The sequence below is a fragment of the Salmo salar genome, chromosome 10 (genome assembly GCF_965601325.2).
Source record: "Salmo salar chromosome 10, fSalSal1, whole genome shotgun sequence".
NCBI classification, from domain to species: Eukaryota; Metazoa; Chordata; class Actinopteri; order Salmoniformes; family Salmonidae; genus Salmo; species Salmo salar.
Window position 1 is genome coordinate 101,814,972 of NC_138300.1, and position 21,636 is coordinate 101,836,607.

General features: G+C 41.6%; 1 protein-coding gene across 2 annotated transcripts; it reads right to left on the reverse strand.

Annotated features, from left to right (window-relative positions):
- Nucleotides 1-11,106: 11,106 nt before the first annotated feature.
- On the reverse strand, nt 11,107-21,577 carry si:ch211-256a21.4 (uncharacterized). Of its 2 annotated transcripts, XM_014125185.3 has the most exons (4): nt 21,405-21,577; nt 20,911-21,127; nt 19,546-19,737; nt 11,107-14,084 (listed from the first exon to the last, which is right to left on the reverse strand). In XM_014125185.3, exons 2-4 carry the CDS (start codon nt 21,107-21,109, stop codon nt 13,756-13,758), a joined length of 720 nt encoding a protein of 239 aa, XP_013980660.1. In that variant the 5' UTR covers nt 21,110-21,127; nt 21,405-21,577; the 3' UTR covers nt 11,107-13,755. The 2 variants fall into 2 exon arrangements, with proteins under 2 accessions (XP_013980660.1, XP_045544238.1); XM_045688282.2 differs by lacking the exon at nt 21,405-21,577 and having other exon boundaries at nt 20,911-21,196.
- Between the last annotated feature and the right edge of the window lie 59 nt (nt 21,578-21,636).

The following is a 21,636-nucleotide window of genomic DNA, read 5'->3' on the forward strand; positions in this document are numbered from 1 at the left end:
AACCAAAAGAAGGCCTAAGTCATTATGATGAATGGAGAAGAAGTGTTTTCCATTCATCATAGTGTTTTACATTGAGCACATCAGTGTTCAACTGGTTCTTATAAATGTCTATTCATATGATGGTTTGTGTGTGTCATTTGAAAGCAAAATACCATTTTGATAAGAAATAACATTGTTTTGAATGTAAAGTTTCATTTTGCTGGAGAATTGAGGGGTTTTGCCCATTGTGTGTGTGTTTTTTGATTTGTGTGTAGAGTTCTGAGAATATGAGGCATGCTTTCAGAAAATGTGTGTAAACAATCGAGAAAAACTGTAATAAATGGAAAGCACAATGTTCAGGGCCATTGATGTTAAATCACCCTGTGTGATGGGACTGTGTTGGAGTCCTCTGTGGAGAGTGGTAGGGCTTCAACACAGAGCTGTAGTACACACACTCAGCATCACTACTCTTACCATTTGTCCTCAAATGTTCTACTCTCAAGTGCAAACATTGTCAATGTTAAAATACATTTGATTAATATTGCCCTCTTCCTGGTGTTCAAAGAGCTTTATGTTGATTATGTGCAGAACTTGTTCTATTAAATGTGTCTGTTCTGTAGAGACTAGACAATATAGGAAACATATTTGTTCAAATAACTTGTTTATTACAAAGAAATCAATCCCAAGAGAAGCCTGCAGGGTCGAAAGTAAGCCGGAACGGTCCGGTATGGAGGACAGGCAAAATAAATAGTGGGGGTACAGTTTTACACCATACTGGTAAAACATGAGCCTATCACAATAATTAAAACAAAGATGCCAAACTGTAAGCTTACACTATTATTATCATTACGCATGTCAGTCACATGAAAAATGTGTAAATGGACTTGAAAACGTGTGGAAATACACTACAAAATTTGCTAAGACAGAGATGAGTGGCCGAGAGCGAGACGCATGCGGACAGCAGTGGATGCATCAATTCAGGTTACAAGTGTAGGCCTATTTGACAATCACCAAATGTCATTCATAACATTTTGTGACAGATGTATCTTTCCATTCATCAAATATCGGGTGCACAGTGCACTCTATGGATGTGGGAATAATGTTTTGGTGAACGAAAGTGAGCAGGTAGCCAGGCTTACAGGAGCATTGTGAAGGGATTGTTTGATAATCAGATGAAACAAATCATAACTAGTTGTGTTAATGCCACATGAATAGATTATATTTTAAAACAACAAATCTTTACTATTAGGCCAACAAAGATCCATTAAATGAATAATTCTATGATTAGGCCCATACAATTTTTTTAAGCAAGTGTCACGACTTCCGCCTTGTTTGGGCGGCATTCGGCGGTCGACGTCACCGGTCTTCTAGCCATCGCTGATCAACCTTTCATTTTCCATTGGTTTTGTCTTTGTTTTCTACACACCTGGTTTTCATTCCCCAATTACATGTTCATGTATTTAACCCTCTGTTTCCCCCATGTGTTTTGTGTGTGATTGTTTTTATGTTCATGTCGGTTCATGATGGCTGGTTTTTTGACGGGTGCTGTTTTCACCAGTGCTAAATATTTACAGTTTGTATTTGGTCAAGTGTATTTGTTACCTTGTGCCTTTATTTTGAGTAAAGTACGTTGCTCACTCATTCTGCTCTCCTGAGCCTGACTTCATGCACCAGCTACACCCACCTTCTGACAGTAAGTGAGGCACACATGCATAGGAGGTTAAAGAAGTTAAATCTACATTCACTCCTGGAAGCCTGGTAGTATGTCTACAGACAGTACCCCACACCAGGAAGTAAAACATGAGTCTGATCAAGAGGCAGACACTCCAGATGGTTCTGATCCACTCTCCGTAAAACCAAATCAAATTAAAGTCGGATTCAGGGACACCGGAGTAGTGTGGGGAATACAGCCTGGTGTCTTTAATAAAAAAAACAATGCTCTTTAATTCTGTGTTAATTAAATGTAGATTTCACTGAGTGAAGAGAGGGGCACCAGTGCGCCGGGGGGAACTCCAGCCACATAAACACTCACTCAGAGGATTTGTTTTGTGTTTAATCGCCTCTGTTTTTTTTTTTAGAAACTCATACAAATGTACACAGCCAGCCCATCACCAGCAGGCTAGTTTCTCCTGGAAGAACCTTTACAGGAGTGTGCTCAGTCTCTTTCAAGACGCCAGTGCTGTGTGCTAATGCTACAACTGGACAGATGTGGTGGAGCTCTTCAATGCTTATCTGGTTATTAGCAACAGTATTATGGAACTCTACAGAGGTGGTCAGTTGTGTTTGAAAAGTTGTAGCCACCCTTTCCCAGCAGAGAAAGCACAGATTCCTCCTAAACCTGGAGATATTTTCTCTTTCTTTCATCTCATCTTTCTCTCCATCAGTGTAGTGGGCAGGTCGCTGACCACAGGAGAAAGGCGTGAAGAGAGAGAAAGAAAAAACTGTCATCCTGCTTGTCTGAGTGTGAAAAGAGCAGCGTTGTCTGTCAGCTCCAGCCCCCAGGCCCACCAGGCCCCCAAGGGCCCGCAATCCCTGACAGTCCCCTGTTCTGGTCTCCACTCTCCTGGAAGATTCAAACAGCGCTGTTCCCAGACATAGTTCTGGTTATTATTTTCCTGTCCTTTAACTAAAACATCCATTATGGGAAATGCCAGGACGACCGTGCCCTTTTCAGCGGAGTTGGTGTCATAGCTCAGATGGAGACAATGGCAACGTAACACACGTTGATTCAGGACTGATTTAGAGTGACTGTTCTTTAAACCAATTCACAGCCTAGTGATGTGAGGGGAAGGGAGAGAGGGAGAGGAGAGGGAGACCCTGACGTCATCTGGAGGCTGGCTGGTCAAGTTGGCGAGAGAAATAACAGGCAGAACCAGAGGAAAATAAGGGTTGAGACGTGGAGAAGAGGAGCAGGAGTAAAGACTGTTGTCTTCTGGAGGTTGGCTGGTCCAGTTGGAGTGAGAAATTACAAGAAAACATGACTCAGAATACAACAGGGAGACATTATTTTACCAGCCTGGCTTTCTCTATCTCTCTCTCTCTCTCACACACACACACACACACACACACACACACACACACACACACACACACACACACACACACACACACACACACACACACACACCACACACACACACACACACACACACACACACACACACACCAACCAGTTGGTCATGAGAGTTCCCCTCTAAAGGAGGCATAGATGTGTGGACACACCTGCTTAAGAAAGTGTTTTGGGATGGGGTATATTTGGTGGTATTGATACACCATTGCTTCCATATCAACATATTTTACCCCCTCTACCTTCCACTCTCAATTTAACTCCCTAGAGAGCGCATCATTCTAATACAAACGGACACAGAGAAACAGAGAGAGGAGGAGAGAGTGAGACACAGAGAGACACACAGAGAGTGAGAGAGAGGCAGAGAGACAGAAAGAGAGCGAGAGAGAGAGAGTAATTGAAATTGAGAGAGATAGGTGAAAGAGAGAGACACAGGGGGAGAGAGAGACACACATAGAGAGAGAGAGAGAGAGAGAGAGAGACTGTTTATTCAGTCAGATGGTCTAACGTGGCTGGAATAGATTTGATTTGAGGAGGCTGCCTCTGGGATCATGGGAGCCTGGATGTGTGTGCATGCGTGTGCGTGCATTACAATGTGTGCTAAACTATCATCATTATCAAGTTATTGCATCATTCTAAGCCTACCCAAAACTATTATCAAACTCCCCCTTACATAGCGAAGGGAACTAGGCGATAACAGTGAAAAGGGAGAATACCTTTAAGACAGAACAGTGAAAAGTTTCACTTTAGGTTATCATTCTCATCACCTTTTTTAACAAATCTTTTTTTTATAGAAGGAAATGTCTGTTTCGATATACTTACTGTCTCCTACAACAGCTCTTTACACTATTCTAAATTACTCGCTTACACAAAACAGTAAATGCAGAAATGTTTCTGCCACCAGATTTCTGTACCTGTCTCTCTCACCACCACATCTCTCTTTCCACAACCTTCTCCTCCAGATAGCTTTGTGAATGTGAACAACAGTGTAAAGAAAGTGTGTGACTACTTCAGCAGGTATAGGGCCAGGCCCATTATTTCAAACAGGCCTATGAGTAACTTCGCACCACGCGTCCCCAAAGCAAGCACACTCTATATGCAAAGCAGATGCATGCAGTTAAAGAAACTGGCACAGAGTGATTATATTTGTAATTTAATTTCCTTGGTCACCGGGAGATAAGGGACGGGAGACTGCAGTTGACCAGGCATGAATAGAGAGATGAGAATGGAGCCACAGGCCTACACAAAAAGACACACACTAGCTAGGTGTCCATCCAATTGGAGATTGTAGATTTTCATGCCAATATTCTAAAATCTGCATAAAAACAATATGCGCATTTTCCCACCAGACATGTGTTTCCATCAAATAGACTTGTTGCGGATAAAAATCTGTGTATGATGACATAGTGCACATAAAAATAACTTTTGTGGTTAAATTCCCATTTACACGTTAAATGGGTTTCCATCACATTTTCAACTCTACTGATAGTTTTGTCACCAAAACATTTTTATGTTACATAGCGAATGTGTGTCACGTCCTGGTCAGTATAAGGGTTAATTGTTATTGTAGTTTGGTCAGGACGTGGCAGAGGGTATTTGTTTTATGTGGTTCGGGGTGGTGTTTTGGTAAAAGGGTGTTTGATTTAGTATTTCCGGGTTTTTGGTTTATGGTCTATGTTTATGTATTTCTATGTGTAGTCTAGTAAGTGTGTTTCTATGTAGAGTTAATTGGGGTGGACTTCCAATTGAAGGCAGCTGTGTGGTGTTGCCTTTGATTGGAAGTCCTATATTAGTTGGGTGTGTTTGTCTGTGTGTTTGTGGGAGATTGTTCTGTGTTTAGCCTTGTGCCTTGCCAGACTGTCTGTGGATCGTTCGTTCTCTTGTTTGTTGGTTTTGTGTTCATTTTGATTTAATAAATGTTCAAAATGAACAAACACAGTCCTGCTGCATTTTGGTCCTCCTTCACCGACGATAACCGTGACAATGTGCCCACTCTGGTCTTGGCATGTGCGCTCTAGCCAACAGCTGACAGATACAGTGAGGGCAGGCTACCTACATATTATGCATATTATTATGGACAAAATAGAGAAATTATTTGTCAAACGGCAGCCAATGAATGTCACCAAAATAAGACCCTCAATATTTATTGAAATGAGCATCAAGCTCTTCATTGTGCACTTTCACCACCAAGTACAAAAAGAAGAAAAAAATGTTTTGTATGAAATGAAAATGAAATGTATGCATTCACTACTGTAAGTCGCTCTGGATAAGAGCGTCTGCTAAATGACTAAAATATAAATGTAAAATGCATGTGAAGTTCATCATAACATATATCATCTGTAGCCAAGTAAACTGTATGCTTTCCCAAGTCGTAGTGGGAGCCCCACACAACATATCATTGCGTGACTCCAAGTTTACTTTGATATGATGGTTATTATATCAATATTTGAGCATAAAGGTGTTTCCACTGACTTTTCTCACATAATGAATTTTACTGACACAAAAAGATCCCACCTTGTCTAGAATATTTGGTTTTGTCGACATTTGGAAAGCTTACCGTCAAATTTGTTGTTTCCATCAGGCCTGACATTTTTTTATCCGACATGTACTTTACATGAAAATGTTGGATGGAAACCTGGTTACACACACACACACACACACATACACACACACACACACACACACAGAAAGACACAAACACACTCAGGCCCACACAAATAGACAAACAAAACCATTGACATGCACAATAGACAAAGACAGTATAAAGGCCTTTGGAATATCTGTACTGCCCTCATACACTGACCACACACATTCGTACCTACACACATACAGACACTCACATACACACTGTCTACCAAAGGGATGACTGTGACCTTTGCCTCACAATCTCTGAAACATTTTCCGTGGCGCTCTCTTTCGCTCTCCTGTTGAAGGGAGTGTAATCAGCAGGGGTGGTCTCAGTGGCGTCATGCCCATAGGAGGCACAAAAGCGTGTGCCCCCTCATATTTGTCCTCTTTCAAACATTTTCAAATGTTAAACTAATTATTAAACTTTACACTGGAGCAAAGAGATGCCTAGCAGGGCGCTAGATAATCTAGTGCAGGGGTGTCAAACTCATTCCTTGGAGGGCCTAGTGTCTGCAGGTATTTCTTTTTTTCTTTTAATTAAGACATAGACAACCTGTTGCGGGGAGTTCCTTACGAATTAGTTACCTTAATTCATCAATCAAGTACAAGGGAGGAGTGAAAACCCACAACCACTTGGCCCTCCGTGGAATGAGTTGGAAAACGGTGCTCTAGTGCCATGCAGTATCATCAGCAGAGGAGATAGAGTGACACATAGCTTTTGATTTGATTTTAGCTGTCGGTAATGAGCAGGAAGTATGTTTGTAAATTAATTTGATCAAGCTATGTAACCTATTGATTCCTTCTTGATGAATAAATAAAACAAAAATGTTTTGGTTTTTCTCTGTAATACTAGCCACCTAACAATTTTATGAAGTTGGCTTTAGCTAGCCAGCTACATAGGTTCCTAATCTCCCAACCTTACTAGCAATTGACAACAATTATTGGGTAATGATACTATATACCAGTGTGGCAGTTGTAATAAACTCCTATGGCATAAAAGTTCTTAAAAAAAATCTATGTGCATCATTAATTAAAAGAGGTAAATATACATATTTTTTTACATAGAATTAGGCATAATGATTATGGCTCTGGCTGTTTCAGGTGGTTGAAAAATACAGGACCACCCCCCTTGACGTACTTCATGCCCCCTCTAAAATAATGGGTGCATGACGCCCCTTGGCGATCTGGACGAGATGGGACACCAGTCACAAAGAGCAAAGGCACGCTTAACATTCACCAGGAGAGACGCACAGCCAGGGTCCTCCTCGCAAGAAGGGAGAGCCTGAAGGACACCAGGGCACTGAGTTTACTCTCCTCACGTCCATGTCCACCTTTATCTCTGTCTTTTTCTCTCTCTCTTTTACTCACTGCCTCCTTTTCTCTGGGAGACCAAACATCTTCTGATGTTTCCATTCACTTAGATACTGTAGACTGACCATTTATATTGAATGACTAAAACGTAAAATGCAATGGAATTGAAGGTAGAGAGCCCATAATAGAGGGACCATAACTATTACATTATAGCGGAGAGAGAGAGAGAGTTAAAGAGACAGGGGAGGCAGAGAGAGTGGGAGGGAGGGAATTCTGATGGGCATTTTATCATGACAGGTCTGTGACACAACACAATTCAAACATTTGGTAGACTACAATGAAGAAACCATCTTCTGACTTCTCAAATCCTCACTCCCTCTGCCTCTCCACCATCTCATAATTTCCACCTCTGTTTCTCCCCTGCTGTCTTGTATTTCTGCATTTCCCCCCAGTGTCTCTGCTCTAACATAACAGCATTTAACTGTCAGATAAGTTACAAATATGCACAATGAATTATAGAAACCACAGAAAAATACAACTGCAGAGAACACTGAGTTCCTGCTTTATTTCCTAATTTATCATCCTCCAAGACGGAGACAGAGCTGAATAACAGCTGACTTATTAAATCGACTGCCGCATCCTGGCTCCTACTAAATATTCAGAAATATTGTTCTGGATACTTCATCAGGGTTTTTCAGGGTTTGTCTGTAATATATCAAGGCATCCGCACACACGGACACATCATATGAGTCCATCTTCCGTCATTTCATTACTCATCAAATGACAGCAAAAATATAACACGTTACACTAGCACCACCAAAAGGCCAAGTTGGCAAACAACACTAAACCTCCCTCTCGTCCTCTCTCTCCCTTTCCCTTCGTCCTAAGCTATTATTCTTTTCTATATTACTCTCTTTCTCCTTTGTCCATCGCTCTTTCTCTCGCTCCATCAGACTGTCTCTCTCTTACCCTCGCTGTATCTGTCTCTATCTCTCAGGTTGGGGTGAGAGAAAGGTGAAGTGGGTAGAGGAAGTAAGTAGTAGAGGGGTTAAGTGCTAATGTATACGGGTTATATAGAGGGGCAAGGTCACACGATAAAGGAGTCACACTCCCACTATAAAAACTGCCATGTCTTTTTTTACAGTCAGGAACAAGTCTTAATGCTATGTAGGTGTGTGTTAGTGTTCTTATGCAATACTAACAAGTAATTGTTCAAATATATCTTTCAAGCACAAAATCTCAAACTAGTGCTTGGTAATTGAGTCACAGCCAGTTAACATCTTTTTCGGGGGGGGGGGTATATGCACACCTACATAACGTTCTGTTTTTTGTGATAATCCATTAATGTAACATATCATCTAATTAAATACTTAGTTGACTATATCAACACCAATTTTGGTATCATTTGATGTAATATTTCACCATGAAAATCCAAAGAGATGTAACGGAGTTACATGGTAACAGAGTGACAAATGTGCAAAATAGCATATTGCAATACAGTTATCTGTGGATATGTATTTTTAGGACAATTTCCTGATGCAAAATGTTGTATCTATCATGGAGCCATATGGGAGTCATAAAATGCATACAAATGATTTAAAGTAAGATGAATTGTTTTGTTTCTGGGCTGCTGTGACTATCACCCACCACTAATAATTTTTTTGCATGACAGATACAGTATATTTCAAATCACATCAAATGTATTTATATAGCCCTTCTTACATCAGCTGATATATCAAAGTGCTGTACAGAAACTCAGCCTAAAACCCCAAACAGCAAGCAATGCAGGTGTAGAAGCACGGTGGCTAGGAAAAACTCCCTAGAAAGGCCAAAACCTAGGAAGAAACCTAGAGAGAAACCAGGCTATGAGGGGTGGCCAGTCCTCTTCTGGCTGTGCCGGGTGGAGATTATAACAGAACATGGCCAAGATGTTCAAATGTTCATAAATGACCAGCATGGTCAAATAATAGTAATCACAGTGAACAGGTCAGGGTTCCATAGCCGCAGGCAGAACAGTTGAAACTGGAGCAGCAGCACGGCCAGGTGGACTGGGGACAACAAGGAGTCATCATGCCAGGTAGTCCTGAGGCATGGTCCTAGGGCTCAGGTCCTCCAAGAGAGAGAAAGAAAGAAAGAGAGAAAGAGAGAATTAGAGAGAGCATACTTAAATTCACACAGGACACCGAATAAGACAGGAGAAATACTCCAGATATAACAGACTGACCCTAGCCACCCGACACATAAACTACTGCAGCATAAATACTGGAGGCTGAGACAGGAGGTGTCAGGAGACACTGTGGCCCCATCCGATGATACCCCCGGACAGGGCCAAACAGGCAGGATATAACCCCACCCACTTTGCCAAAGCACAGCCCCCACACCACTTATTTGAACAATTACTTATTAGTATTGCGTTAAAGGACTAACAAATACCTTCAAATACATATATAGCATTAAGATTTGGCCCTGATTATAAAAAAAACATCTGCATATTTCTATAGTGGGAGTGTCACTCCGTTACCACATGGCCTTGCCCAAAGGTCTCAAAGGGCCAGGCAGAAAGCCTCAGCTGTGGCTGATCAAATCAAATCAAATCGTATTAGTCATGTGCGCCGAATACAACAGGTGTAGTAGACCTTACAGTGAAATGCTAACTTAGGAGCCCCTAACCAACAATGCAGTTAAAAAAAATATGGATAAGAATCAGAAATAAAAGTAACAAGTAATTAAAGAGCAGCAGTAAAATAACAATAGCGAGACTATATTCAGGGGGGTACCGGTAGAATCAATGTGCGGGGGCATCGGTTAGTTGAGGTAATATGTACATGTAGGTAAAGTTAGAGTTATGAAGGGCCCTGCTCTTCTTATTAAATGAAGAGGCCAGGGAAGGGTCACATCTCCATGTATACACAATGTCAAAAAGTGGAAACCCGATCTCTTGAAGAGCAATACAGCACAAGGGAGGTATTCACATCATCAATATCCTAACATTCAGTGCAGCTGGGTGCACTACACACACAACAACACTACACAAGACCCAACAACACACAACACACACAAACCAACACTACACAACACCACAAAATCAAACGACAAAATACGCCACAACACACCGACAACACAGCACCACACTGCATGTTTGTTGTCTATGTAGAGAGAAAGAGAGCACTTGATCTTATGCATGGATCACACTCTCTAGCAAGACAACCTTCAATGACATTCCACTCTCATTCCAACACAAATTAATCTCTACCCTGTTGATAAATTGAAAAAGAGACCCAAATCCTTTGGTGGATTTAATAACACACTCATTAGCAGGCACCAACAGGGCAGAACTGCCTTTTAATTAGAGCAACACCTGATTAGCAGCCAATTAACAAAGCCAGAGCCTGTTAATTCTCCCCTACTTTAACAAGGATCAGGATGTAAACATGGGGCATGATGGCAGGCAGGCAGCCCACTCTCTCCTCTCCTGTTGGGGAAGTAAGAGAAGAGAGAAGACTGAGAGAACTAAAGAAGGGCTGTGAGAGACTGGTAGACAGTAGCTTGGCAGTGCTGAGTAAATGGCTGGCATGAGTCAACTGTACTGCTGTATGTGATGGTTCTACTGCTCATAGGGGCGTAATAATAAGGCTTTCTGTGGGAGTGCAGTGTGCTATCCAGTGGCTTTGCACTGGCTGGGCAGGGGACTGTTCTCTGGTGATGCCAGGAAGACGTCTGGAGCCTGGTAGAGATACTGGTTAACAGGGCTGAGTAAATAAAAGCAGCAGTTTATTCATCTGTTTTTTAAAGGTACAAAATCAATAATATCACAGTGCCACTGCAAAAACTTTGTGATATCATTCACTTTATAGTGGTGATGAGTATCAAGCTTACTGAGAAAATGCACATTCACATAGGACTGTCTTAGAAGTATTAGTTAAACTGTTAAACTGTAAATGTATGTATCACTTCCATCTAAATTCAACAAGTAGTGATCCCACTTTGTACACAAACAACCAAAATGTGTGACTTTCCACTTATTAATGTTGAATACTTGCGAACAGAACATTGCTGCCAAGCTGTATCAAAAATAGATTTTTCAACATCAAACCTTGGTCATACTCACCACATGAGGCTGCTTTGTAACGTAAATATTTATTTTACTACACAGAAAATCTTACTGAAAGTACACTTGGCAACAAACAACTACAAATAATGAATTGTTCCTTGCTTGACAAGAACCCTTTATCTAAGCATTGAAACTTTTGGTCACTTTAACCTGTCTGGGCTAGGGGGCAGTATTTTCACGGCCGGATAAAAAACGTACCCGATTTAAACTGGTTACTACTCTTGCCCAGTAACGAGAATATGCATATTATTAGTAGATTTGGATAGAAAACACTCTGAAGTTTCTAAAACTGTTTGAATGGTGTCTGTGAGTATAACAGAACTCATATGGCAGGCAAAAACCTGAGAAAATTCCAAGCAGGAAGTGGCCTGTGTGACAATTTGTAGTTCTCCTTTTGCTTCTCTATCAAAACTACAGAATCTGTGGGGTTACGTAACACTTTCTAAGGCTTCCATTGGCTCTCAGAAGCCTTCAGAAAACGTATTGAGTCGTCTCCTGTCTCTAGGCAGAGTATAGCAACTCAGTTTGTCAGTGGACTGCCTGGTGACTAAGAGATTGGAAATGTGCGTTCACGAGACCACACCATTTTTTTTTTCTTTTTGAATGAATACACTATTGTCCGGTTGGAATATTATCGCTATTTTATTAGAAAAATACCATAAAAATTGATTTTAAACAGCGTTTGACATGCTTCTAAGTACGGTAATGGAACATTTTGAATTTCTTTGTCTCGATATGCGCTCGCGCGTTACCCTTTGGATAGTGACCTGAATGCACGAACAAAACGGATGCATTTTGACATAACTATGGATTATTTGGAACAAAAACAACATTTCTTGTGGAAGTAGCAATCCTGGGAGTGCATTCTGACGAAGAACAGCAAAGGTAATACAATTTTTCTAATACTAAATCTGAGTTTAGTGTGCCCCGAACTTGGCGGGTGTCCAATTAGCTAGCCGTGATGGCTGAGCTTTGTACTCAGAATATTGCAAAATGTGCTTTCGCCGAAAAGCTATTTTAAAATCGGACATAGCGATTGCATAAAGGAGTTCTGTATCTATCATTCTTATAATAATTGGTATGTATTTTGTCAACGTTTATCATGAGTAATTTTGTAAATTCACCGGAAGTTTTTGCTGGGAATGCATGTTCTGAACATCACACGCCAATGTAAAAAGCTGTTTTTGGATATAAATATGAACTTGATTGAACAAAACATACATGTATTGTATAACATAATGTCCTAGGAGTGTCATCTGATGAAGATCATCAAAGGTTAGTGCTGCATTTAGCTGTGTTTTGGGTTTTTGTGACATATATGCTTGCTTGAAAAATGGCTGTGTGGTTATGTCTATGTACTCTCCTAACATAATCTAATGTTTTGCTTTCGCTGTAAAGCCTTTTTGAAATCGGACAATGTGGTTAGATTAACAAGAGTCTTATCTTTCAAATGGTGTAAGTCGTATGTTTGAAATATTGAAATTATTGCATTTTTGAGGTTTTTGTATTTCAAGCCACGCTCTTCCAGTAGCTGTTGAATAGAGTGGGACGCTAACGTCCCATCCTACCCCAGACAGGTTAATAATATTTACATACTGTTTTACCCACTTTATATGTATATACTGTATTCTATTCAAGGCTTATCCTATATATCTACTGTTGTACACAACTTTTCTATTCATATACTGTCTATACACATACCATTATATATGTGTATGTTTATATACACTACCATTCAAAAGTTTAGGGTCACTTAGAAATGTCCTTGCTTTTGAAAGAAAAGCACATTTTTGTCCATTAAAATAACATCAAATTAATCAGAAATACAGTTTAGATATTGCTAATGTTGTAAATGACAATTTTAGCTGGAAACAGCAGATTTTTTATGGAATATCTACATAGGCCCTCTATTAGCAACCATCACTCCTGTGTTCCAATGGCACGTTGTGTTAGCTAATCCAAGTTTATCATTTTAATGTACTTGTCCTCTTGCTCAGTTGTGCACCGTGGCCTCCCACTCCTCTTTCTATTCTGGTTAGAGCCAGTTTGCGCTGTTCTGTGAAGGGAGTAGTGCACAGCGTTGTACGAGATCTTCAGTTTCTTGGCAATTTCTCGCATGGAATAGCCTTCATTTCTCAGAACAAGAATAGACTGATCTAAAGTTCTTTGTTTCTGGCCATTTTGAGCCTGTTGCAATTGTTAATATATTGTTAATGTTGTAAATTACATATATATATTCCGGACTCTGACATTGCTCGTTATTCGACACTCTGACATTGCTCGTTATTCGTTATTTTTGGGATTTGTGTGTTTTGTTTTGTTAGGTATTACTGCACTGTTTGTGCTAGAAACATAAGCTTTTCCCTGCACCTGTGATAACATCTGCAAAATATGTGTGTGCAACCAATGAAATTTGATTTGATTAGTCTAATATTACATATTCTCAGAGTGTGTCTGTAAACATTCTCCTACAGTGGAGAAATCTCTGATACAGACACAGACTAGAAGCTCCTCTCCCTGGTGAACTGCTAGTGTGAACATGGACCCCTATCAGCTGTGTGCCCAGTCCAGTCCCGTTCTGTAGTCAGCTCAGTCTCTGAGCCTGAAGAAGGTTACACTAATACTCCATCACTGTCCTGTGTCCTCTCTCTTCCTCCTCTCAGTGTACAGACATGTACCTCCTCAGCCCTCTCGCAATGTCTTCATCACTCTGGTCTTCATGACAACGCTGGTGACTCACGATGAATGAGCGCTGGGCGTACGGTACCTGGGAGGCGCCCCGCCACCCATCGGCAGCCTTCATGAGATCTGGCAGGATGTCCGGGACCACACACTGCTCCACCAGGAAGACTACAGGCAGAGCAACCAATAGCAGGGCCCAGCCCAGGGCACCCAGCCAAAAGGAGGAGCCCAGGCATGTGAAGTCATCGCTGATCTCCACCCGGTGCTGGTAGGTGAAGAGGGACCAGCTGAGGAGGAAGAAGAATCCTAGAGAGAGACAGAGAGGGAGGAGAAGAGAAGAGCGGAGTCAGTCAAGTCATCATCGGTAGATAGGAGTCTAAGGAGTCTAGACAGAGGAATCTGAGTGTTTACTGAAGGCAATACACAGGCAATCCATCTTCACTAATATACCTGTGTGAAAACACTCAACAAAAGCTCCTCCACCATAAAATAGGAGTGAGCAGAAAAGAAAGTAGATTAACATAAGCAGTGACAGGAAAGGGAAATGTTCTCTGAAAACATGTTTTGTATTGTATAAAGCAACATAGATAGATGCTTGCAGGATGTCAAATCAATGCGTCAAATACAACAGGTACCTTACAGTGAAATGTTTACTTACAAGCCCTAACCAACAATACAGTTAAAAAATATATATATTTATAAAAAATAAAAAATAAGAATAAGAAATAAAAGTAACAATTAAAGAGAAGCAGGAAAAGAACAATAGCGAGGCTATATACAGAGGGTACCGGTTAGTCAAGGTAATTGAGATTTGGGGATAGAAGCTGTTTAGAAGCCTCTTGGACCAAGACTTGGCACTCCGGTACTTGCCATGCGGTAGCAGAGAGAACAGTCTATGACTAAGGTGGCTGGAGTCGTTGACAATTTTTAGGGTCGTCCTCTGACACCCCATGTTATAGAGGTCCTGGATGGCAGGAAGCTTGGCCCCAGTAATGTACTGGGCCGTACGTTCTACCCTCTGTAGCGCCTTGCGGTCGGAGGCTGAGCAGTTGCCATACCAGGCAGTGATGCAACCAGTCAGGATGCTCTCGATGATGCAGCTGTAGAACCTTTTGAGGATCTGAGGACCCATGCCAAATCTTTTAAGTCTCCTGAGGGGGAATAGGTTTTGTCGTGCCCTATTCACGACTGTCTTGGTGTGCTTGGACCATGTTAGTTTGTTGGTGATGTGGACATCAAGGAACTTGAAGCTCTCAAACTGCTTCACTACAGCCCCGTCGATGAGAATTGAGGGAGAGGTTGTCCTGGCACCACACGGCCAGGTCTCTGACCTCCTCCCTATAGGCTGTCTCGTCGTTGTCTGTGATCAGGCCTACCATTGTTGTGTCATCGGCAAACCTCTTAGTGACCCCTTAACACGCGAATCCCGTTAGCGGGATCGATTTGACAACAGCCAGTGAAATACCACAGCGCCAAATTCAAAAAACTAAAATCACATAATTCAAATTTGTCACACATACAGTATTATACATAATTTTAAAGATAAGATTCTCGTTAATCTAACCACAGTGTCCGATTTCAAAAAGGCTTTACGGCGAAAGCAAAACATTAGATTATGTTAGCACATCACTTAACCTGTTGAGGGTAGGGGGCAGTATTTGCACGGCCGGATAAAAACGTACCCGATTTAATCTGGTTATTACTACTGCCCAGAAACTAGAATATGCATATAATTATGGGCTTTGGATAGAAAACACCCTAAAGTTTCTAAAACTGTTTGAATGGTGTCTGTGAGTATAACAGAACTCATGGCAGGCAAAAACCTGAGAAGATTCTGTACAGGAAGTGCCCTCTCTGACCATTCCTTGGGCTTCTTGACTCTCTTTATTGAAAACTTAGGATCTCTGCTGTAACGTGACACTTCCTACGGCTCCCATAGTCTCTCAGAAGGCGGGAAAAAGCTGAATGATGTCTTTGCAGCCCCTGGCTGAAAAACATTAGCGCCTTTGGTAAGTGGTCTATCAGAGGACAATGAGACTGAGAGGCGTGCACGAGGCGACCCCATGTTTTTATTTTCTCTCTCTTTGAACGTAAACACGGTTTCCCGGTCGGAACATTATCGCTTTTTTACGAGAAAAATGGCATAAAAATGTATTTTAAACAGCGGTTGACATGCTTCGAAGTACGGTAATGGAATATTTAGAATTTTTTTATCACGAAACGCGTCGGGCGCGTCACCCTTCTTTACACTTCGAATAGTGTCTTGAACGCACGAACAAAACAGAGGATATTTGAACATAACTATGGATCATTTTGAACCAAACCAACATTTGTTATTGAAGTAGAAGTCCTGGGAGTGCATTCTGACGAAGAACAGCAAAGGTAATCAAATCTTTCTTATAGTAAATCTGACTTTGGTGAGGGCTAAACTTGGTGGGTGTCTAAATAGCTAGCCCTGTGATGCCAGGCTATCTACTCAGAATATTGCAAAATGTGCTTTCACCGAAAAGCTATTTTAAAATCGGACATAGCGAGTGCATAAAGGAGTTCTGTATCTATAATTCTTAAAATAATTGTTATGTTTTTTGTGAACGTTTATTGTGAGTAATTTAGTAAATTCACCGGAAGTTTGCGGGGGGTATGCTAGTTCTGAACGTCACATGCTAATGTAAAAAGCTGGTTTTTGATATAAATATGAACTTGATTGAACAAAACATGCATGTATTGTATAACATAATGTCCTAGGAGTGTCATCTGATGAAGATCATCAAAGGTTAGTGCTGCATTTAGCTGTGGTTTGGGTTTATGTGACATTATATGCTAGCTTGAAAAATGGGTGTCTGATTATTTCTGGCTGTGTACTCTGCTGACATAATCTAATGTTTTGCTTTCGTTGTAAAGCCTTTTTGAAATCGGACAGTGTGGTTAGATTAACGAGAGTCTTGTCTTTAAAATGGTGTAAAATAGTCATATGTTTGAGAAATTGAAGTAATAGCATTTCTAAGGTATTTGAATAACGCGCCACGGGATTCCACTGGCTGTTACGATGGTGGGACGATTTCGTCCCACCTACCCTAGACAGGCTAAACAAGAAAAGCCAAACAGCCATTTTGCAAGTAAGGAGAGGTGTCACAAAAACCACAAATAAAGCTAAAATGAATTACTAACCTTTGACGATCTTCATCAGATGACACTCCCAGGACTCCCAGGACACTCCCAGGAATGTTAGACAATACATGTATGTTTTGTTAGATAAAGTTCATATTTATATCCAAAAACCACATTTTACATTGGCGCGTGATGTTCAGAAAATGTGTTGCCACCCAAAACTTCCATTGAATGAGCACATCAATTTACAAAAATACTCATCATAAACATTGATAAACTTTACAACAGTTATTGAAAGAATTATAGATATACTACTCCTTAATGCAACCGCTGTGTCAGATTTTAAAATAGCTTTTTGGCTAAATCACATTTTTCAATATTCTGAGTACAGAGCTCACCATCAAAGCAAGCTATACAGATACCAGCAAAGTTCTGGAGTCAACTAAACTCAGAATTAGTATTATAAATATTGACTTACCTTTGCTGATCTTCGTCAGAATGCACTCCCAGGACTCCTACTTCCACAATAAATGTTAGTTTTGTTCGAAATACTCCATATTTATGTCCAAATACCTCCGTTTTGTTCGTGCGTTCAGATCACTATCCAAAGGCATAACGCGCAAGCGTAAATCCAGACACGAAAAGTCAAAATCTTCCATTACCGTTCGTAGAAACATGTCAAACGTTGTTTACAATCAATCCTTAGGGTATTTTTAACATAAAACGTTGATAATATTCCAACCGGACAATAGCGTATTCATTTGAGAAGAAAAAGAAGGAACGGCGCGCTCACGGGCTCGTGCATAACAAAGTCCTTTGTCCTTAGGCAGTCCACTGATTGACTGAGCTCCTATTTTCTGCCCAGTAACAGGAGAAGGATGAAACAAGTTTCTAAAGGCTGTTGACAGCCAATGGAAGCCTTAGGAAGTGCAACGTGACCCCACAGACACTGTAGTTTCGATAGGGATTCAAAAGAAGAACTAAAATTCTCAGATTTCCCACTTCCTGGTTGGATTTTTCTCAGGTTTTTGCCTGCCATATGAATTCTGTTATACTCACAGACATCATTCAAACAGTTTTAGAAACTTCACAGTGTTTTCTATCCAAATCTACTAATAATATGCATATCCTACCTTCTGAGTCTGAGTAGGAGGCAGTTTAATTTGGGCGCGTTTTTCATCCGAATGTGAAAATACTGCCCCCTATCCTTAACAGATTTTAATGATGGTGTTGGAGTAGTGCCTGGCCGTGCAGTCATGAGTGAACAGGGAGTACAGAAGGGGACTAAGCACGCACCCCTGAGGGGCCTCCGTGTTGAGTATCAGCGTAGCGTATGTGTTGTTACCTACCCTTACCACCTGGGGGCGGCCCATCAAGAAGTCCAGGATCCAGTTGCAGAGGGAGGTGTTTAGTCGCAGGGTCCTTAGCTTAGTGATGAGCTTTGAGGGCACTATGGTATTGAACGCTGAGCTGTAGTCAATGAATAACATTCTCATATAGATGTTCCTTTTGTCCAGGTGGGAAAGGGCAGTGTGGAGTGCAATAGAGATTGCATCATCTGTGGATCTGTTAGGGTGGTATGCAAATTGGAGTGTGTCTAGAGGTTCTGGGATAATGGTGTTGATGTGAGCCATGACCAACCTTTCCAAGCACTTCATGGCTACAGACGTGAGTGCTACGGGTCATTAGTCATTTAGGCAAGTGTCCTTAGTGTTCTTGGGCATGAAACTTGTTGGTATTACAGACAGGGTGAGGTTGAAAATGTCAGTGAAGACACTTGCCAGTTGGTCAGCGCATGCTCGGAGTACATGTCCTGGTAATCCGTCTGGCCCTGCGGCCTCGTGAATGTTGACCTGTTTAAAGGTCTTACTCACATCGGCTGCGGAGAATGGGATCACTCAGTCGTCCGGAACAGCTGATGCTCTCATACATGTTTCAGTGCTACTTGCCTCGAAGCGAGCATTGAAATAATTTAGCTCATCTGCTAGGCTCGTGTCACTGGGCAGCTCCTGGCTGTGCTTCCCTTTTTAGTCTGTAATAGTTTGCAAGCCCTGCCACATCCGACGAGCGTCGGTGCCAGTGTAGTATGATTCGATCTTATTCCTGTATTGACGCATTGCCTGTTTGATGGTTCGTTGGAGGGCATAGCAGGATTTCTTCTAAGCTTCCGGGTTAGAGTCCAACTCCTTCAAAGCGGCAGCTCTACTCTTTAGCTCAGTGCGGATGTTGCCTGTAATCCATGGCTTTTGGTTGAGGTATCTACGTACAGTCACTGTGGGGACGACGTCATCGATACACTTATTAATGAAGCCAGTGACTGATGTGGTCTGTGCTAGCAAAACAGTCCTGTAGCTTAGCATCTGTTTCATTTGACCACTTTTTTATAGACCGAGTCACTGATGCTTCCTGCATTAATTTTTGCTTGTAAGCAGAAATCAGGAGGATAGAATTATGGTCAGATTTGCAAATGGAGTGCGAGGGAAAGCATTGTACGCATCTCTGTGTGTGGAGTAAAGGTGGTCTAGAGTTTTTTTCTCTATGGTTGCACATTTAACATGCTGGTGGAAATGTGGTAAAACGGATTTAAAAGCCTCTGTTCCAATACTTTACACATGCACCCTTTCTTCCTTTCAGGCCTGCGCCCTGGACCCATACTGACCTGTGGGTCCCAGAGTGAGGAGCAGCAAGACGGTGGGGTAGAGGGCCTGGCCTGCCATGAGGAGGGATCGGGTGTTGGAGTAAGAGCGCACTGTCTGGGATGTCCAGCAGAGGGCAAACACGAGGCACAGAGCCCCCGAATTCACAGCCATGAGGAATGACAGCACCCCAAACACTTGCTCTGCCTCCAGGGCTGAAGACACACACACACACACAGTGGTTATAATATGTAAACAGTGACACATGATTTTACAGTGACTTGTAATAATTTCTGCCTCGGACAGTGTTTCTCAGTTATGTGTACGTTGAACTCTTCTTCCTCTCAGCAGTGAACTAGAGTTCATGTCTAAACCTGTCTACATCTGCAGGCTATATTCAAGTCCAACATAGAAGAGAGAGAAATAACAACCGGCTATGTCACTTCTGAAAAACTCTTCAAGATCCCAATAATGATTCTGAACGGAGACAAATACAAGGGCCATTGTCAATGTCAATACAATGCCAATACACAATGGCATGTATTGTCAAATTAGCTGCTGATCTATCATTCTAACATTGTCCATCTTTGATGTCATACTAAACAGAGAACAACAGTGAGAGGCCATTGATTTAATCAGATACCCTTGCTGCCTCAAAACCACACTAAACAGCTGTCAGGGAACAGGTTTGTGAGAGGCCCTAAAAGTTCAACAATAGAAATAAAGCCTCCACACAGCATACGTCGCTGCCGTTAATATACATTTAATGGATGCAGGAATATAGCAGGGGAGCAGCATGTACTGTATGCAAGCTTTTCTATATTTAACATCAGCTTTTTCTTTGCCCCAGCACTGGTGGAGGAATTTGGGATGTGTATAGTACCTGTTGTACACCCTCTTCAGCCCTAAAAGTTTAACGTGACCCTCCCATCTCCCTCTCCTCATGCTCTCTGAGAATGTGGATGATTGCTTCAGAAGCAAGTTCACACCTGTTCACATTACTGGGATTCTGAGGGAAAACTCCACAGTGCCAAAAGCAGACAGCCAACCTTAAGTGTAACTAAAATGTTTAACAACACTCACAGTTAAGCCACTCCTTGTACATCTGCTACCTTTAGCATTCCATTAGGTGTAACCACACACTTTGAATTAGCAACCAGGTCTCTGATTTTTATCTCAATGAGAATAACCTGGTAAAATAAAGGTAAAATACATTTTTCTAAGCAGATGGTATTACCGTGATTAATTTAAAACATTGTACATGAAATTGTATAAACATGTCACTGACGTTAATACACCCTGCTTACACAGGGGTAATAAACATTTCTCATTCTGAGTCTAACAGAGCCAAAGTTGATGCTGATGGTCAATGTAGCTTCTTGACTCACCGTTAAAGATGATGCCCCCAGTCTGGTCACCATCACTGTCTGTGTTGGTGCTGTTGTTGCCTATAGACCACAGTCCCTGGTCATTGAGCCAGCGAGGGGTCCAAACAGAGTAGGCCACGCACAGACACCCTGCCAGCCCCACACATGACTCGGCCAACCTGAACTGACTCACTGAGTCTCCCACCTCTAACACCTTCATACTAACAGACTGAGAGGGCTGAGAGAAAAGAGAATGAGACAGGGAGACAGTAGGAGAGCAGGGAGAGGGGGAGAGAAGGGGTGATGTGGCGAGACAGAGGGTGGAGCATTCACAGGTAAATCTACTACAGTATCAATCTGTTTAAAAACGTTCATCCTTATCAGTAACAGTTCAAAGTTTAAAAGGTATATAAAAGAGAAATTCAATTGGCGCCGTAAATCAACAGAGCAATGTAGAGTGAATCAGCTACACGACATTCGCAACAGACAGATTGTATAGGACATTTTCATCTTACCTTTAATTTCGTTTTGTTGATACAGAGGATCAGACAATCTTGTTATGTTGAACTCTGTCTGAACTGTGGACTCCTGAACGCTGGATTAGAGTGTGCGATGAAGCTTTGTATAAATCTCCCCAGCATGAGGAGAGCAGGGGCAGGTCAGATGCGTGATGGACTACGGTACAATGAGTTCATTGCCATCAAACACTCAGATACAGTGACTCACACTACCAGTGTACCACAGTCA